The 20,009-nt window shown below is 37.2% G+C and overlaps 1 protein-coding gene across 1 annotated transcript in view; it reads left to right on the forward strand.

Annotated features, from left to right (window-relative positions):
* The window catches only part of ADAM22 (ADAM metallopeptidase domain 22), a 138,942-nt gene that overhangs the window by 19,822 nt on the left and 99,111 nt on the right, over positions 1 to 20,009 (forward strand). The window contains exon 3 of the mRNA XM_063303593.1: positions 968 to 1,044. Within this exon, the coding sequence (XP_063159663.1) occupies positions 968 to 1,044 (77 nt within the window). The remainder of the gene's footprint in view (positions 1 to 967; positions 1,045 to 20,009) is intronic.

The following is a 20,009-nucleotide window of genomic DNA, read 5'->3' on the forward strand; positions in this document are numbered from 1 at the left end:
CCACATTGCTTAGCGACAGAAATTCTGGTCCCAATTGCCATCATAACCCGTGGACTACCTAAACATAAATCCAATACTGCTGTGCCAACTTTAGAGATCTCTTCACCTCCCAAATGGGCTACTGTAATGTGCTCTACATCAGGCTCCCTTGAAGAATATCCAGAAGCTTCAGCTGGTGCAAAATGTGGCACCACAGTCAGTTATGTGTGCCCTTAGAAGGATGCATGTTACACCTCTGCTCTGTGAGCTTCCAGTTTGCTTCCAGGTCTAATTCAAGGTTTTAAATTTTGACCTTTAAAGCCTATGTGGTATGGGACCATGTTATCTGAGGGACGCCTCTCCCCAGTTATATCTACCCATCCCATCAGGTCTGGCAGGAGAGAGGCCTGCTGTGGGTCCCATCTGTAAAAGAGTTCCATCTGACTGGACCTAGGAGATGGGGCTTTTCTGCCATGGCATCTGCCCTTGATATCATCCCCCCCCCAAGGTTGAGGATAGCCCCAACCCTTGTGACATTCCGGAAATCCCTGAAAACATGTTTTTTTCAACTGGTCTGGGGATCCCCTGGCAACATACAGCCTACGTGCTGGCTGCATCACATGTAACATTCTGATGCATTCCCTCTCATGATCTTGTTTTTATTCGTGTTTAATAGTTTTTAAAGTGGTCTTGTAGAATGTTTTAATGGTTGGTTTTATTGTATGCTGCCCAGAGTCACTTTGTGTGAGATGATGGCCATATAAATTTGAGAAAAATAAAATAAATAAAAATTCTAAAATTGTTAAATATGTGGGAATAAAAAATATATAAAATAATGATACAGTCAACTCTTTTGTTTCTGTCTCTAAAAACTCCTCAATTATATAGCATAATGTAGGACTTCTTTACTTTTGCACTGATACAGAATTTTGTTTGTATTGCTTTCAGGACAATGATCTGTAGCTAACCGACTGTTTTTATATTGCAGTCCACTCACATCGCTAGAGCCAGCTTCCAGGTGGATGCTTTCGGATCTTCTTTCATCCTAGATATAGAATTAAACCAGTAAGTATATAAATATATTCATTTGATTTGATTTCTTTTTAAGCATTATATGTAGTGTACTTCTAAAAATGCTTTCCAGTATTGCTGTTTGATATCACTTTTAAAGAAGTGTGACATTATTTGAAGCTTATAAATTACCATTCTGTTCACGGCATGGCCTGACAAGCTGACGCCTGCAACCAAATATGGATGTTTTTACCATCCAAAAATGGTTAACAGTAATTTATTTGACAAGTTCATAAATTGCAGAGAGCCGGTTTGGTGTAGTGGTTAAGGCATCAGGCTAGAAACCGAGAGACCGTGAATTCTAGTCCCACCTTCGGCACAAAGCCAGCTGGGGGTCCTTGGGCCAGTTACTTTCTCTCAGCCCCAGAAAAATGAAGGCAATGGCAAACCACTTCCAAAATCTTGCCAAGTAAATTGCTGCGACTTGTCCAGGCAGTTGTCAGGAGTCGAGAACTGACTTGAAAGCACCAAAAAAAAAAAAAAAATACTGGCAAGTTAATAAATTGTGGATGTGTTGCATTACGTGTGTGTTCTACCAGTACATGCAAATCTTGGGAATCTGAATTGGAAAGAGATGGGTGTAAAAGTATAAGAAACAAAATATCTACAATATATTTGGACAGCCCAGTCTTTTTCCTTGCTTTTTTTTAACAGACAACTGTAAACCTGTCTTAACTTTTCTTGGCAAACAGTCTATAACATTTATATTGAAGTGTCATGTAAACTGTAAACCAAAAACATTTTGCCGTGCAACACTAACAGCTTAAACAAAAATAAGCAACTTTAGCAGAAGCAGTAGCAACAAGGTAAATGTTTAAATGTTCTGGTATGCCAATCAAGGTCATTGATAAAACTGTGTGTGTAACGCAACATGAACTTCTCAGTGTGAATCAGACTTACTTTATTACAAGGCTATTGTGAAAAGGGAATAATTTTATGAAAGTGTTGTAAGAATAATATTGAGCATTGCATAAGCAGCAGGTAAAGTCCTGCAACAGATCTTTGCCTTCTTCCCCTTCTCCTCTGCTCTCTTTGCTCCCTAAAAGGTTTCTCCAGACGTATCTGGTGGTAGGGGGATCAAAAATTGTAGGCTGCGTCCAAACCCCTGTTCAGATTCTGAGAGATCAGGGACGGAATGTTCCTCATCGCTCACCCAATGTTTTGTCACCATTGTTTTTGTTTACCCCAGGCCCTGTAAAATGAGAATGAATGAGGAAATAAGACACTGATTAGTTAATGTGTAATCCTAAAATGATATAAGCACCAACCAAACACGTTGGTTGGAGGGTTGAGTTTGACTCCTAGTACAGCATCCATGAAATTTTCATAGCATTAGTACAGAAATGGTTTGCAACTGCTACCTTCTGGATCTTTTTTAAAACTTCCATTTAGCCCACATTCCAGGGCTATCCAGGCCAGACCCTGCTTACCTTCTAAGATTCCAGGGATGGCTAGAAGCTGCCACCTTCTGAGGCTAGTAAAACCAAACAAGGAACAAGTCAAGAAGCCACAAATCAATCACACAGTCCCACTCACATAGCATGCCAAGTCACAGTTCATTCAAAAAGCCAACAACAAATCACAGTTTGTTTATTGTGTGCAGCTGTGGAACTTGCCCAAATTCAAGCATTTCTTAGGATTGCAATTGACTTCACATTTGTTGCTTGTTGTCAGCGTCATAGTGGAGACCACTTGGGGATCAAAATATATTGTGAAAAAGAAATCCAAGGTGGATATCTTGTGTATCCCTAACTGGAATACATCTGGAAGGCATTAGATTGGACAAAGCTTCCTTAGATTAACTGTAGAATAGGACTTGGATATACAGTAATAGTAAGCTATAGCTAAAAAATAAAAATGTGGAGGAGGGAAAGTTCATGCAGCCTTATTTCCAGTTAATTGAGACATTGCTGTCCTGCTGAGCAAAACATTCATATGGCATACTGGAACAACCCAAACGGCTATCTCAGTGGCATCCAGAGCTTTGACTTTTTTGGTCCACATAGTTTGTTCTTTCCAAGGTTTAATATACTCTGTAACAGCAAAAATTAAGAGTTTTCGTTTAAGATATTACAGGATAGAGTGGGATTATACTGAGCATTGATTCATAAAGTAAACCTGTAAGAATAGTTGACAGATTTAATTTGATCACTCACTTAGTAAAGGTATTTTCATATGTGTGTTCTTTTCTCCATGGAAATCTGTGAGAACTGCAGTTTTGGCCATAAAATTTGGCTATGTGGCTTGAATAAACTCTGTGTGTTTGTTGCCTTAGGTCCTTGGACAAATTCAGCCACACTGGTAACCAATTCAGTCTTCGTGGGAAGCATGATAGCAGTTATTCAATAAAGAAATTTTACTCATAACATCCCCATGGAGCTCTGTGAATGCTTGGAACATTTTGTCTCTTGTGGAAGGCAGAAATTTTAGCTAAATCCAGTATTATTGGGTTTTAAAGATCCTCTGACATTTATTCTAGCACACTGGCAATTTCTCTCAAGAAGATGTGTCTCTTGAGGTCGGTCTGTCTGTCTGACTTTTTCTTTCTCTCTCTCTTTCTCTCTCTCTTTCTCTCTCTCTCTTTCTTTCTTTCTTTCTTTCTTTCTTTCTTTCTTTCTTTCTTTCTTTCTTTCTTTCTTTCTTTCTTTCTTTCTTTCTGCCTTTTCTTAGTGGAACTTTTTTCCTGGCATATCATATGGCTTCTTGACACACACACACAGAGAGAGAAAGAGAGAGAGAGAGAGAATGTCTTTATTTAGAATATGATGTTCCTCATGTCACATATGAATTGTGCATCTTTTTCAATTATTTCTTTTTCCTGACAACCATCTTTATTATATTCCAAGGATTAAAGGAATCATTTTTTAAAAAAAATTATACTTACAAAAAAACAGCTGTGAAAGTATATTATGATTTCCAAGTAAGCTGATTTTAGGAGATTTATAGATTTATTTTTAAAACTTTTTCTCTTACGTAATCTGCTCTAGCAGTCTGATCACAAAGAAGTAATCCTACTTGGTATATTAATAAATGTAAGACCTGACATTTCACAAATGTGCGTTATTTTGGTGAATGAAATATTTTTGAAACGTATAGTATTTAAATTTAGGTTTGCATAATGTGATGTGCAGATGTAAAAAAAAATAAGTTTCATTTTTGCCAGTGTCAAGTGCTATTTCATTATTTAAAATTGTCCTTTAAGCTAGATACTGGATTAAATTAAATATGACAAGTCTTATCTACAGGTTTGCCACTTAAAAAACATAATTTACATTTAAATGGTACTCATATGTACAGAAACTATTCTTGCAAGTTTAACCAAATCTGTTTTCTTAAGAAGTGCATATGAGAAGCATATCTGGATTTTGAGGTTTTTTTTACTGTTATGACTTTGCTGCGATTGAAAAGCAATTTTCATTTACTTTTCTAAAAAAATTACAGCAATCTTTCTAATTGCTAATATATTTAGAATGAATGGCAAATTGCAAGAGCTCTTTAAATACACCTATATGAGCAAAATTAAAACATCTGAATGTAATTTTCATGTTTATGTAACATAGCATATTTTGCAGCTCAACACTAGCTTTTATTTACAAAATGATTACTGTTTTTCTGATGACACTATTATTTACTCTTTGAAAAACACAACTCTGGAAGAATTAAATAAAATAGTGCTATCTATTTTTACTTAAATTTAGGCTTGGATCTTAAATATTGCATCTTTATGCCAAAAACGCTTACTCCTGTCTTGCTTTGGGGACAGGTGGACACTGACTTGTGTCTCTTTGTAAGTTTCCTTTTCTAAGTTGCTTCAGAGGTTTACGCAGGAACCAGAAACATTTCTGAAAGTAACGATTACTCTTGAGACTAGTACTTTGCTTTGAATCTTACTGGCACCCATTTTAAAAATTTAAATAATTTAAAAATAGTAAAACCAGGTGGGATGGACGTTGGCAAGTGGTATGTTTGGGGATACCTTGGCATCCGTAAGTAATTATAGGTAGTTATGAGGATTGTTTTTCCTATAACTGTCTATGATGGTGAACGTTGGACAATAACAAAAGCAGACAGAAAAAAACTAGCCTCCTTCGAATTATGAGTTTGGAGACAACTGCTATGTCTGCCTTGGGCAGCAAAAATAACAAACAAGATTATAGACTGCATCAACCCAGAAATGTCACTGGAAGCTAAGATTACCAAGATAAGGCAGTCTTATTTTGATCATGTCATGCAATCAAATCCCTTAGAAAAATAAATTATGCTAGAGATGGTTAGAAGTGCTTGAAAATGAGGCTGACAAAGAATATGCTGTATAAATACCATTAAGCAAGATACCATTTTAAACCTTGAAACTTTGACTTAAATTGTAAAACATGAGGAAGACCTGAGAAAGCTACATAATTTCTGAATTTTGGATGTGATTGAACAGATGAAGAGAGAGAGATTGGCATCCATTGATACCCTGTTAGTTTAAGCTTTGTCAACAGCCTATGTGCATTTTTTTAAACTTTAAAAAATGGCCTTCTATTTGAGAAATAATGACTGAAGTTTGATATTTTATAAATCATTTATTTATTTATTTATTTATTTATTTCTCGAACTTCTATTACCGCCCATCTCCCCCAAGAAAGGGGGACTCGGGTGGGTTTACAATAAAACTAGAATTAAAATCATAAAATATAAATTACAATAAATAAACCAATAAATAAGAATAAGATAAATACCAAACCCAAGGGGCAACGTTCTTATTTGGTGGGAAAGATCTATGGTGCTAGCCACCCCCAAGACGAGCTATTACCTCTCCCACCCCAAGCAAGGAGGCAGGACCAGGTTTTCAAGTTCTTCTGGAAGGCCGGGAGCAAGGGGGCCTGCCTTACCTCCAGGGGCAATCATGGCTTTCTTTTGACATTACGTGGCCTTCTTGATAAATGTGTCTAAATATTGTAACATTGAATAGTCTGTTAATTCCATAGAACCCCCTAAAGTAGTCTTAATCTTTACTGTACTATATGTCCAACAGCCTGCTGGCTTAAAGAGATGGGAGTTGTAGTTCAACATATCTGGAGGGCTCCAGGTTTGGAAAGTCTGCTTTAAATGGTGGTACAGAAGCACAAATTAAAAATGTTCCTTTCCTATTTGGTTTTCAGATAGGCATCATTCATAGTACTGGCTAAGCTTAATTCCTGCCCTAGAAAGGTAAATGTAAATGTAATTGTTTGATTGATTGTTATATTAAGGATGACCCGTGGCTTTAAGAAAGTAACACTATGTTTTTGTGAATAGATAGCACAGTGGGCAACATAAATTAAATTGCAAAAATCAAACCAAACGAAAAATAAGCACCGCACTGTTGAAGAAACTCTAGGCTCCATCACATACAAGAAATTCCTCACGTGAATCGCTTCTTCGTATATTGTAATGAAAAAGTCTGCAGATGCATGTTTTTGTATATAGGAATGTTCTGTTTTTGTCAAAGTGCCTGTAGACGATCTTCCTTTTTGCATGTGAGATACATTTGCATTCAGATCAGACCCAAATCTCTGGATTTGGTTATTAGATTCTAGCCTCTAATCATACAACAATGATAAAAGGCCCAACAAAACATCAAGGGATGAAAGAGTCTGCTGGAAATAGTAATCAAGGGACGCATTGGTGTTTGGTCAGCATGGCCAACTGTATGGTTATCTTAGTAAAAATGAGACCAAATAACACAAATTATTAAAAATATGGAGAGAACTGACAGATGGGGAGATGGAACTGTTTAAAGCAAGATGGAAAAATAAGTCATATGAAAATAATTTAATGCAATGAATAAAACTGTAAATCAATGACTCCACTGCCATTTCTTCATTAATCAACACCAAAGATGTATTCATATAAGTTTTTGGAAACTGGCAATATATGAATAGTTAGAAACCCATATAAACAGAAAATAAATATCGTACATGTACTTTTTACTTCATAGTAAGAAAAAAGTTTTTTTTTCCTCCACAGAATATACAAGCATTCCAACTTGGCTACTTATATTTAATGACAGCTCTGGTAAAATACAGTTCAAAACTTGTAGCAAGAGCAATCTTAGAGTGACAAGAGTCGCATAAATTTTATTATTCTGTTGTACGTTTTGTTTTTACCTTAGAAAGAGCAAAGCATTGGAGTGGCATCTTGTTCCCCTGCCCACGTGCAGCTCTTCAGGCCATTTGGAGTGACCCTCTTGCTTACTGTATTCTTACAGTAACTGCTGTTTTCAGTTTCTTGAAAGACCTTCCTTCTGCATGATCCAGCAGCCATAGAGTGTTCTTGATATAGCAACCAGAGTGTCAGACATCTGACCTCTATACTGAGTGGACTCTGTGGATATTCTTCCCGGGAGGCTGATGATTACAAAGTCTTCTCACAACAGAAGCTGGAATGCCTGATATTTTGGTTTATGCACTCTGAGGATTTGATAGGTTCTGAGGTTTGCAAAAGCAAGGCTTTCTGGAAAATCAGCAGCAACTACGACCTTGGTAACTTAGGAGGAAGAGGGAATAGGAGCCAGGGAGTGAATACTAGGGGAGGGGAAGAGAGGTTGTGTGTTTGTGTGTGTACATGCATGCATATGATATGTGTCCAGGGTCTGTACCTGTACATGCATCCATATAGCCTCCAATCCATCAGCCAGCAGAAGTAGCCTTTGAGTCCAAAAATATTGTATACCCCTTCCTTAAATCCTTAAACTACAGCTTGCTTTAATTGCTTGTAAGACTGCTGATGTAGGCATTTTGTGCATGTCACTTCCTGTGATCTAAACTCATGGGGGAGGAAGTGGTGATCCCTGTGCATGCTCGTCTTTCAGTATTTCCCTCTTTGCTGGTCCCCAGATCCTTTATGGATAGAATAGCTGAATGTGAAGATCTAACTGAACTTAACTGACTGAATCAGCACTTTTTAGTTTTCCAAGGAGTCTGTAGGAACCCACGTAGAAAATGACAGCGAAGGGAGGGATGGTAAGAACTTCCCTTTCCTCCACCCCAATAGAACTGTATCACACATAAATAGGATAATTTGTAAATTGCTCAGAAATGGAAACAAAACCTGGATGTCCCTTCAGAAGACAGTGAAAACCAAATTATTCCATAGAGCATATAATGTTGGTGGAAGTGGTCACGAAGAAAGGATGCTATTGTGGCTTACACAAGAAGGATTTTTTCTTACTGATGGTTTTCTGTTCCCTGTGGAACAGCAGCCCTCCTGAGATCCAGATAGCTTAGATCCTGTTAGCCTTCATAAGGCACAAAAGACATGGTTCCCCTAGGCATTTGGGCTGGAAAGTTAAGTGAGTTCTGCTGGTTGATTTTTTATTGTACATTGGAATTTATTTTTGCAACTTCAGGCATTTGTTCCTTGATTGTTGGTATAATTATGGTTGGTTTAAATTCTTGTATGCCACCCAGAGTCATTGCTACATGATGGGTGGCCATATAAATCACGTAAAATGTAAATTAATAAATAAATAATGTATGTTTTATTGGTATATGTAAATCATTGAAGTTGGAGGTGCAGAAATGCTAAAGCAAATGATAAAATAAATAACCCTGGAAGTTGATAATCCTAGATTTAATATTAATCCTAGTTCTATAAGGGATATATAAATTCTCAGCCTTTAATAAAATAACAAGAAATAGTTTCTTAATTTTGAATAGTTTCTTTTGAATCTAATTTTCTACAATAACAACAACCTTAAAGTCCAACTGGTTTTAAAAGGAGAAAGTTCATTGTCTTCTTAAAGGGAATTTGATTCTGTAAAAAGTATTAACATGTTATACTCCTCATATGAAGCAGTGCATTTTAGCCGACAGCAGTTTCTAACAGATTTATGTCAGAATTAGTATTGTTTCCAAAGCAAAAAATCCTTTGGCTTTTTTATAATTCCTAAGGCAAATGTAAAAACTTATTTGAAACTATCAGAGATTTGTTTGTCCCCTTATAATTTTAATTTTATTTTACCAATTGTTCTTATTTCCTGGATTTAATTTATAAAATACATACAATAAGCATAAATTGCAAAAGAACGTTTCAGTAGATTTCTGCAGCCACTTCAGAAAATCTTATCAAGAAACCATCACTGAGCTACCCTGCATTTTTTACATAACTCTGTAACTGCGGCCAGTGGGAATTTTCACATTGTCTTAATGGAATTAAAAATGTACTGAAAATGAATTTTAAAGACATACTAGAATTCATAAGCGCTTTTTGCTGTCTGACTTCCTTCTTTTACAGAAGCAGTGTCTCCAGTGTAAACATCTACTTATGCTGAGTGAAAAGTAATAAAATTTGCATTAATCTAGATACCTATACTCTCCAGAGTGCTTGTTGATCATCTTCTATCCCATAGACAGCATCTATGACTAGGATTTCCATGCACTTGGGCGCCTATACCTATTCTGCAAACTTAAAGAGATTTTAATACTTTCCATTTCTCAGCACCATTTGGAAAACAGGACAATTTTAGAGAAAAATAATTGATCCTGCAAAAGTAGCAGTACCTCTGATCAATAGGGTATATATGCTCCCCCCCCGCCACTCTAAGGGAAGTTCCACACCCTGTGGCCCCATGGCTTCAGATAGTGCTGCAGGATCTTGGATGTAGCATACTGAGACTCAGACATGTGCTGTTGAATTATATATATTTTTAATGTGATGGAATGGATAACTTCTTAAATACATGGAGAGTACCTTTATTAATTTTAAGTAACATTGAATTTAATTTAGTTTAGGTTTTGCCACAGCCCAGCCAATGAATTGGAGCATGGTCTCCAGCACATAACTCAAAGGCTATGTCTCTGATGCAGGAATGATGCAGGTTACACCTTTTCCTAGGAAATTCCCCAAATACCACTTCCAAATCAGGAATATTCTATTTTATCATATATTTAGAAGGATTAGCAGATGAAAAGACAGAGACTTAATCCTTTTAAATTACCGAGACTATATTGTAAGGATATTTATAGAAACATGGAATATCATAGAATGTACACAGAAACAAAGTCTATTAAATGGATCATTAAAATCCATTTAAATGCATATATTATCAAATCTAGAAAAAAAAATCTCCTCTAGTTTAAAAACTACTTTAGCCCTTCAGACAAACATTCCCCTTTGGTCCCGACCTTGCTGACTTTTAGGAAACTTTAAAAACGGAGCTTTTTGAGGTCCTAAGCTGGGGTTATTTGTGAACCACATGAATGTTTGATACTTTAATGTTTGTATTGCTTAAAATGCTGTTACTGTGTTACTGATTCTGTTCTGTTTTTATGTTCTGTTCTTAAACCTATTATATGCTTCCTTGAGTCATTTGCAATTAGGTGGCCTTATACATTGAATAAAAGGGTAAATACATGGATTAATCAGAGAACTAATTTACTGATGTTCCATCAGCCCTTATATAGTCAAACTGAGTTTCTTATGGCCTACAGATCTTTAATTATTCACTGTTGAATTAAAAGATCATCAGTGCATATACAACGTTATTCCTCCAACTACTTCTTTAAAAAAATGCCTTTTTAATACTATATTTGAGGGAGCGTTGGTTATGCTGTCAATCTCCCACTCAAGAATCTTTAGTCAACAGTGATGCATCACTTCCTTTTTCCCTCAAATACATCACGGATGGAGATGACAATTCTGGGGATCTGGCTGAGCAAACTAATATGGGATAAAAAGTGTTCTTTCTCCTCTTCCTCTTAATGAAAAAGGATATAATTTCACTTAGTTGATAGATGGAGACAAGCACTGACAAATGTTTCAGCTGAAGCTGGCAAGAACTGAGCTGTAGATGAGGGATAAGTGTTTTATGCTGCCAGTTTAAAGGCATCTCACTGAATATTTGTAATATGATTACAACAGGCACCATAAATTGTAGCACTCTTTTGTTCAACAATAGTAAGATGAGAAGCAAAGCTAGATTTCTCATCGGTCAGGGAGTGGGAAGCAATAGCTAATGTTCATAATTTAGGCTTAATCAGAAACACATTTTGAGCATCATTCCAGAATCTCTCATTGAGCTATTTATAAATATTATAAGTAGACATTTAGACATTTTTTGGACATAGGAGTCTTTCTGCACATTATAGTTGCAAGTTTGATAGTAACTTTTGGATTATGAAATGTAAAAATAAATAATTCAGGAAACATTTGTCACTTTTCATAATCTGATCCCAAAGAATGAATGAATTTTCAAGTATTAATGCAAAAATGCATGTTAAATTGTTTTGGAAGCTTAAAATGCATCCTGTGTCGTCATCTTAAATATAACTGGCTTTGTTATACTTTTATAATTTTAGCCATAAAATGTATTTTTCATATATCAGACAACCTTCACATCAGACAGCAGGTGTGAAAATATTTTAATTCTTAATTACTTATGGTTATTGATGAATAATAGAACAAGTAATTCTTGTAGCATTACATAATTAAACGAAGTGGTTGAGGAGAGGTATTTCCTTCCAGTGAAAACAGTGAACAAACCTGAAAAAAATGCTAAACAAGCCTGTGTAGAATTTCTTCCACTTGAAAAAGAAATACCAGAGATTAAAAACAAAGTTATCTGGTGACCTCATTCTGTTCTCATTCTGTTTATTTCCCTCAAGAGAAACTAGTACTGACATTTGATATAGTTCCCTGTGTGATAAACAAAGATGTTTCTGTGTTTATAGCAAAGATTTCTAACTCAATGTAGCTTGAACAACCAAACTCAAAAAGCATGGTTCCTGATTGATTGATTGATTTTTAAGAGATTTGTAAAACTGCCCCTCACATAATTTGTGCCTCTGGGCAGCATACGATAATACAGTTGGGAAAAATCAAAACAACAATAACTATACCAAACCAAAATAAGCAACCATAACCAACTGATAATAAATACATAAATCTGGCACCAGGCTTTCTCAACCTTTTGACCCTGGAGGAACCCTTGAAATATTTTTCAGGCCTTGGGGAACCCCTGCACATTCAGGCTCAGATATAGGCCAGAAGTTACAAAATTATTGTATTCATTTCATGTGTAGGCCTGTACATATGCACTAACAGTGTTCTTAAACTAAAAAGAAAGAATGAAACTTACCTCTTTAATGTGAAGTTGCCCGAGTTTGAATAACTTTTAAAATAAATTGTGATCTCCCAGGGAACCCCTAGTGACCTCTTGCGGAACCCTAGGGTGCCATGGAACCCTGGTATACATTCTCATCACAGATGGCTCATCTGCCATCTCAGTCTAGCACACAGAAGGCCAATGGAGTCAAGCCATTTGAACCTCGGGTGGTGGTGGTGGGGAGAGAGCTCATTCCATGCTTGGCAAAGGCATGCCCTAGGTTCCATTAGGTGGCATTCCTTCAGAGAAGGGACTTGGAGCATGTCCACCCTGTGAAGCCTCATGGGACAAAGAAATACAACTGCTTTTTCCAGTGTGAACATTAAGAGTATTTCTAGATGTCCCATCTCCCATATTACGTTTCATCCTCGTCCCGCCAGATTTTAAATCCCATTTTATCTCCAGTCAACCATTCCCAGAGATGTGCTTCCTGGTGGGGAAGAAGGGGAGGGTGCTAGTTGGAGAAGTTTATTTTAGATCATGTGTTGTACATTTTAGCAAGTGATAGCAATTACTGACGTTGAAAAAAGCTAATTTTGTTTATAAATAAGAGACAGGATATGGGATGAAGAGATAAATGTTTGTAACTTTAGAGAGGGTGAAGAGTTATTAAATTTGTTTATACTTGTGATGAAGTTACTTCTTTATATATTTCTTTTTCTTTAGTTTATTCTTATTTTTCTCTTTTTTTCACTCTTTTTCCTTGCATTTTTTACTCTTCTCTATTCTCTTTTCTTTCTTTAAGTTTACTTTGTATTAGATTTTACTATTATAATATATAATATATTATATACATATAAATATACGTTTGTGTGTGTATATATATAAATAAATAAACTAAGCAGGGTCAGAATGGTTAATGTGTGAATAGAGGACTATTGGGAAATCACAGACCTGTAGACTAAACTGGAAAGTTGAGAAAACACCCTGAAAGTACGCAATGGCAAATAGTGCCATACTGCTGCCAAAAAACCCTATTATGAGTGTGTATTCACCAGGAGTTGAGCTCAGCTCAATGGAATCTTACTTTTATTGTGCATTAGTATTTAGCTAGGAGGCACAGAAGCTGTAGCTCATGCTATTTGTACGGGATGCTAAGTTCTGCTGCAAGGTTACAGGTTCCTACCCCCACTTTAGATGTAAAAAAATGGAAATATGTGCTTTCAAGTCAGTTTTGATTCCAGGCAACTGCCTGAACAAGTCCCTGAAGTTTTCTTGTCAAAGTTTTTAGCAGTGGCTTGCCAATTCCATCTTCTTAGGGCTGACAGAGAGTGACTGGCCCAAAGAAATAATGGAACAGATGTAACTGTGAGGTAGGACTGCTAATTAAAGATAAATTGGGAGCAAAATTGAGAGTTAAGTGAAAGAAGGATTTATTAAGACAGCAAACTCATAGAAAAATTAAAGGCTTAGAAATAAAAAAATGAAAATCAGTTAATGAGTAGAAAAATTTTAAAAGCCCAATTTCACTTTGTCAATCTACAGAGTAATACTGTACAGATGCACAGTTAGATTCTTAGAAATCTAGTATCTGTGGAAGGTCTCTTGAAGAGTCGGAGTTTTTGAGGGGGGTAGTTGGGCTGTTTGATTTTTCTAAGAAAAAAGCTCTATGTATTGTGGGGATATGTAAATGCTCTGGCTTATTTTCAAGTGGGATAAAGTTTAAGAATATTTATTTGGATTGCTTTTAGGGTTTGGCTGATTTCATTTATCTTTAACAATTTGGATTAAGATTATTAAGGTATAATAAAAAATAATAAATGTTTGGTTTTGGGTTTAATATGATTAAGATTGTTAAAATTGTGGTATTATCAAGCAGACAATTTTAGTTTGATGTTTATTATAGTAGACAGGAATTTATGAAATAGTCATAGGAAGGAAATAAATACTATCTTTGGGGTGGAATTGATTAGGATATATATATATGTATGTATGTATGTATGTATGTATATGTATATATTCATTCTTTTAATATGGAATGATTTATAGAAATAATGTGATTTTGGTTTAATATAGAGTAAGGGGTTGATTATGGAAAATTGTTGTATATCCTTGCTATTAAAAGCCAGAAGTCACCTCTTTTTGTAATTTTGAAAATTTTCTCTTGTGTTTCTACACTTTTTTAGTTTTTTTTCTTTGTAGTTTTTTGTTTTTCTGTAGTTATTATATTTGCTTAAACTTAATAAAATTCTTATAAAATAAGAAATCTAGTATCTGTGAAAGGAATATTCTGACTCAAAGAAAAATGGCTCATTCCCAGGTGATCCGTGAGCAATAAATGCTTTAGTTTTCTTTATAACATCATAAATCAATATTGCTTCAGCAAAGGATTGTTACCTTCTCGTGGTGCTGGAGCTTGAGCACCTCAATGATGCCATGAGCTAAACCATGAAGGGCCACCCAAGACGGGAAGGTCATGACAGAGAGGTCAGACTAAATGCGATCCCTGGGGAAGGTAATGGCAACCCACCCCAGTATTCTTTCCGTGAAAACTAAATGGATCAGTACAACCCGAGATATGTCGGTATACCATCGGAAGATGAGACCCCCAGGTCGGAAGATGGTCAAAATGCTACTGGGGAGGAACAGAGGGTGAGTTCAACTAGCCCCAGACGTGATGACGCAGCTAGCTCAAAGCCGAAAGGATGGCTAGCGGCTGACGGTGCTGGTGGTGAACGGCGAATCCGATGTTCTAAGGATCAACACACCATTGGAACCTGGAATGTAAGATCTATGGGCCAGGGCAAATTGGATGTGGTTATTGGTGAGATGTCAAGATTAAAGATAGACATTTTGGGCATCAGTGAACTGAAATGGACTGGAATGGGCCACTTCACATCAAATGACCACCAGATCTACTACTGCGGACAAGAGGACCACAGAAGAACTGGAGTAGCCTTCATAATTAATAGTAAAGTGGCTAAAGCAGTGCTTGGATACAATCCAAAAAAAACGATAGAATGATTTCAATTCGAATTCAGGGCAAGCCATCTAACATCACAGTGATCCAAATATACGCCCCAACCACAGATGCTGAAGAAGCTGAAGTAGAGCAGTTCTATGAGGATCTGCAGCACCTACTGGACAACACGCCTAAAAGAGATGTTATTTTCATCACAGGAGACTGGAATGCTAAGGTGGGCAGTCAAATGAGACCTGGAATTACAGGTAAGCATGGCCTGGGAGAACAAAACGAAGCAGGACATAGACTGCCAAGACAACTCACTCTGCATAACAAACACTCTCTTCCAACAACCTAAGAGACAGCTTTATACATGGACTTCACCAGATGGACAACACCGAAATCAGATTGACTACATCCTTTGCAGCCAAAGGTGGCAGACATCTATACAGTCGGTAAAAACAAGACCTGGAGCTGACTGTAGTTCCGATCACGAACTTCTTCTTGCACAGTTTAGGATCAGACTAAAGAGATTAGGGAAGACCCACAGATCAGCTAGATATGAGCTCACTAATATTCCTAAGGAATATGCAGTGGAGGTAAAGAATAGATTTAAGGGACTGGACTTAGTAGATAGGGCCCTGGAAGAACTCTGGACAGAAGTTCGCAACATTGTTCAGCAGGCGGCAACAAAATACATCCCAAGGAAAGAGGAAACCAAGAAGGCAAAATGGCTGTCTGCTGAGACACTAGAAGTAGCCCAAGAAAGAAGGAAAGCAAAAGGCAACAGTGATAGGGGGAGATATACCCAATTAAATGCAAAATTCCAGAGGTTAGCCAGAAGAGATAAGGAATTATTTTTAAACAAGCAATGCGCGGAAGTGGAAGAAGACAATAGAATAGGAAGGACAAGAGACCTCTTCCATAAAATTAGAAACATCGGAGGTAAATTCCAGGCCAAAATGGGTATGATCAAAAACAAAGATGGCAAGGACCTAACAGAAGAAGAAGAGATCAAGAAAAGGTGGCAAGAATATACAGAAGACCTGTATAGGAAGGATAAGAATATCGGGGATAGCTTTGACGGTGTGGTCAGTGAGCTAGAGCCAGACATCCTGAAGAGTGAGGTTGAATGGGCCTTAAGAAGCATTGCTAATAACAAGGCAGCAGGAGACGACGGCATCCCAGCTGAACTGTTCAAAACCTTGCAAGGTGATGCTGTCAAGGTAATGCATGCTATATGCCAGCAAATTTGGAAAAGACAAGAATGGCCATCAGACTGGAAAAAATCAACTTATATCCCCATACCAAAAAAGGGAAACACTAAAGAATGTTCAAACTATTGAACAGTGGCACTCATTTCAGATGCCAGTAAGGTAATGCTCAAGATCCTGCAAGGTAGACTTCAGCAATTCATGGAGTGAGAATTGCCAGATGTACAAGCTGGGTTTAGAAAAGGCAGAGGAACGAGAGACCAAATTGCCAATATCCGCTGGATAATGGAAAAAGCCCGGGAGTTTCAGAAAAACATCTATTTCTGTTTTATTGACTATTCTAAAGCTTTTGACTGTGTGGACCATAACAAATTGTGGCAAGTTCTTAGTGGTATGGGGATACCAAGTCATCTTGTCTGCCTCCTGAAGAATCTGTATAACGACCAAGTAGCAACAGTAAGAACAGACCACAGAACAACGGACTAGTTTAAGGTTGGGAAAGGAGTACGGCAGGGCTGTATACTCTCACCCTACCTATTCAACTTGTACGCAGAACACATCATGCAACATGCTGGGCTTGAGGAATCCAAGGCTGGAGTTAAAATCTTTGGAAGAAACATGAACAATCTCAGATATGCAGATGATACCACTTTGATGGCTGAAAGCGAAGAGGAACTGAGGAGCCTTACGATGAAGGTGAAAGAAGAAAGTGCAAAAGCTGGCTTGCAGCTAAACCTCAAAAAAACCAAGATTATGGCAACCAGCTTGATTGATAACTGGCAAATAGAGGGAGAAAATGTAGAAGCAGTGAAAGTCTTTGTATTTCTAGGTGCGAAGATTACTGCAGATGCTGACTGCGGTCAGGAAATCAGAAGATGCTTAATCCTTGGGAGAAGAGCAGTGACAAATCTCGATAAAATAGTTAAGAGCAGAGACATCACACTGACAACAAAGGTCCGCATAGTTAAAGCAATGGTGTTCCCTGTAGTAACATATGGCTGCGAGAGCTGGACCATAAGGAAGGCTGAGAGAAGGAAGATCGATGCTTTTGAACTGTGGTGTTGGAGGAAACTTCTGAGAGTGCCTTGGACTGCAAGAAGATCCAACCAGTCCATCCTCCAGGAAATAAAGCCAGACTGCTCACTTGAGGGAATGATATTAAAGGCGAAACTGAAATACTTTGGCCACATAATGAGAAGACAGGACACCCTGGAGAAGATGCTGATGCTAGGGAGAGTGGAGGGCAAAAGGAAGAGGGGCCGACCAAGGGCAAGGTGGATGGATGATATTCTAGAGGTGACGGACTCGTCCTTGGGGGAGCTGGGGGTGTTGACAACCGACAGGAAGCTCTGGCGTGGGCTGGTCCATGAAGTCACGAAGAGTCGGAAGCAACTAAACGAATAAACAACAAAATCAATATTGAGTTGCCAGCACAGTCTTCTAAGACAAATACGTTGTTCTCAGTCGTTGATGAAAGGGAGAAATGTAATTAATCCTACCATTGCTCTTTGGAAAAATATTTTACCCAATTGTAGAAGATGAAAGAGAGTATATCTCTTTTGATAATTGAGGGTAGTGCAGTGGTTTAATTAATGGCAAGGTGACACATTAAATTAACTGTAGCAAAAACCTTCCCCCAATACCTCTAAAATGGATTGTTGTAGGTGTAAATATAAAAGCTGCAGTGCTTTTTTCACCATTCCAAGTTTTGAAAACAGGTGTAGCTGTGAAGCAGGTAATTCTGTTTAAAATAATAAAATGTTATTTAAAATCAGAGAATGAACACAGCAACCAGAACCAGCAAGCAGAAAAGAAAGGAAAGGAACTGAAGGCAGAGACATAAATTCAGTGATATGAAGAAAATCCAAATGCAAATCCAATCTTATATTACAGGATTGCAAAAAGCTATAAACCCAATAGAGGCATAAATTTAATGAAGAGGGAATAAGGCGGAAGTATTGGAAAGGGGAAAATCCAACTCATTTCAGCATTAAAAGTCTTGTGATTGAAGGAGGATCTGCTGTTTATTTGATGAGATTACGAGTTAGTAATCTCAGCTATCATACATGCTGTTACAAAATTTAGTAGGACTACTATCATCCCAGGCAGCCCAGCCAAAGCCTGTGCCTTTGGGATCATGAAGATTGAACTTCGCTGTATCTGAAAGACACCAGGTTGGAGAAAGTTGAGTCAGAGCAACCAGAAAGGGTCAACATCTGGAGGTACTAGCCTGGGGAGACCTGATTTGCACAATAAATCAACATGGCTCTAATGGCATTTTCATCAAATCTCATTAAGTTTTTCTATTGCTAGTGTTTTTGTCAAGCCCCATTTTGGATTTCCTGGTTTCCTGCAGATATCCTTGCTCATTGAGAAATACTAAGAATTACTAAGCATTTTCATTAATAAGTAAAAGTTGATTAAAAAAATCAGCTTTTAAGATTTTCAAAGTTTGCTTCCTGTTTGAGCTTGTTATTAAGTAAAAGATTTGTTTTCAGTAACTCTGGATAGCTTCTTTAGATAGCCTTTCGGTGCTATGGTAAAACAATACAGATGTTCTTTGTTCATCCACAGTATCATGAAGGCTTATTTTTCTGCAATTCAACTTGGTACTTCAGGAATGTACTTTTAATTGCACTGAGCATGTTCTGATTTTTTTTCCTCTCCTAGAATAAATTAAGACAAAACAATGGCATGTAATTGTTTTAATTTCTCAGAAGAGTTTTTTTTAAAATAAAATCTCTGCAAGTATTTGGGATTTTTTTGCTTAAAAAAAGATGGGAAAAATGCCATTCAGTGGAATGTATTATTCAGTTAATGGAGTTGATGGTTACAGATTGTATCATCAGCTTTTTGTGTATCTATTGTGTTGGGTATTTCTTTAACAAGGAAAAAAAACATGTAAACTATATAACATGGTAGATAAAATTTCATTGAAAAAAAGACAGAATGAGAAAGGGAAAAAAGTATCTATTGTCTTTGAGCCTGCATACATATTTAATATTGTTGTCTGGATAACAGTATAAAAGCCTTTGGCTCAAGAAAGAAAGAAAGATCGATCGTTATGTTGCTAAGTTTGTGCACTCTGCCTTTTCTCTTCTTTCACATTGTCCCAGTCATTATGGTTAGTAGTAGTATCTGGCTATTGATTAATAACTGCAGGAATAAAGGCTACTGAGGGAATTGGGAAGTAGTAACTTCAGAACAGTAGCTGTCTTGAGTCTGCAATAAAACAGTATCTTAGAACACTACCTATGTTAGTGTACAAACATAGTAAGGGAGTGTACAAACACCAACTAGCAGTCAGAAGACATGATGAGAACTCCTTAATCTCACAACACATGGACAGACTCAACCATAGTTTCAACTGGGAAAATGTGAGCATCCTAAACCAAGCCAAATCCAAAACTGCCAGAGAATTCCTGGAAGCCTGGCACTCAGACAAAGCAGCCATCAACAGACACATAGAGGTAAACAACATTTACATACCATTCAAAAGAGACAGTAGAACAGCCAAAAGACCAGTACACTCCCTTGCCAGCAATCAACACCCAGATATGCAAATATCAACACTAGGATTAACACCAGATGAACCATCAAATAGCACAATACACCCTAATCAAGGAACTGTTAACTTAGGCAATCAACCAAGCAGCAAACAACAGCCCAATCAAAGAACTCCCAAGGAGAGAACCACACCCCTACCAACACA

This window comes from Candoia aspera, chromosome 4, assembly GCF_035149785.1.
Source record: "Candoia aspera isolate rCanAsp1 chromosome 4, rCanAsp1.hap2, whole genome shotgun sequence".
Classification (NCBI taxonomy): Eukaryota; Metazoa; Chordata; class Lepidosauria; order Squamata; family Boidae; genus Candoia; species Candoia aspera.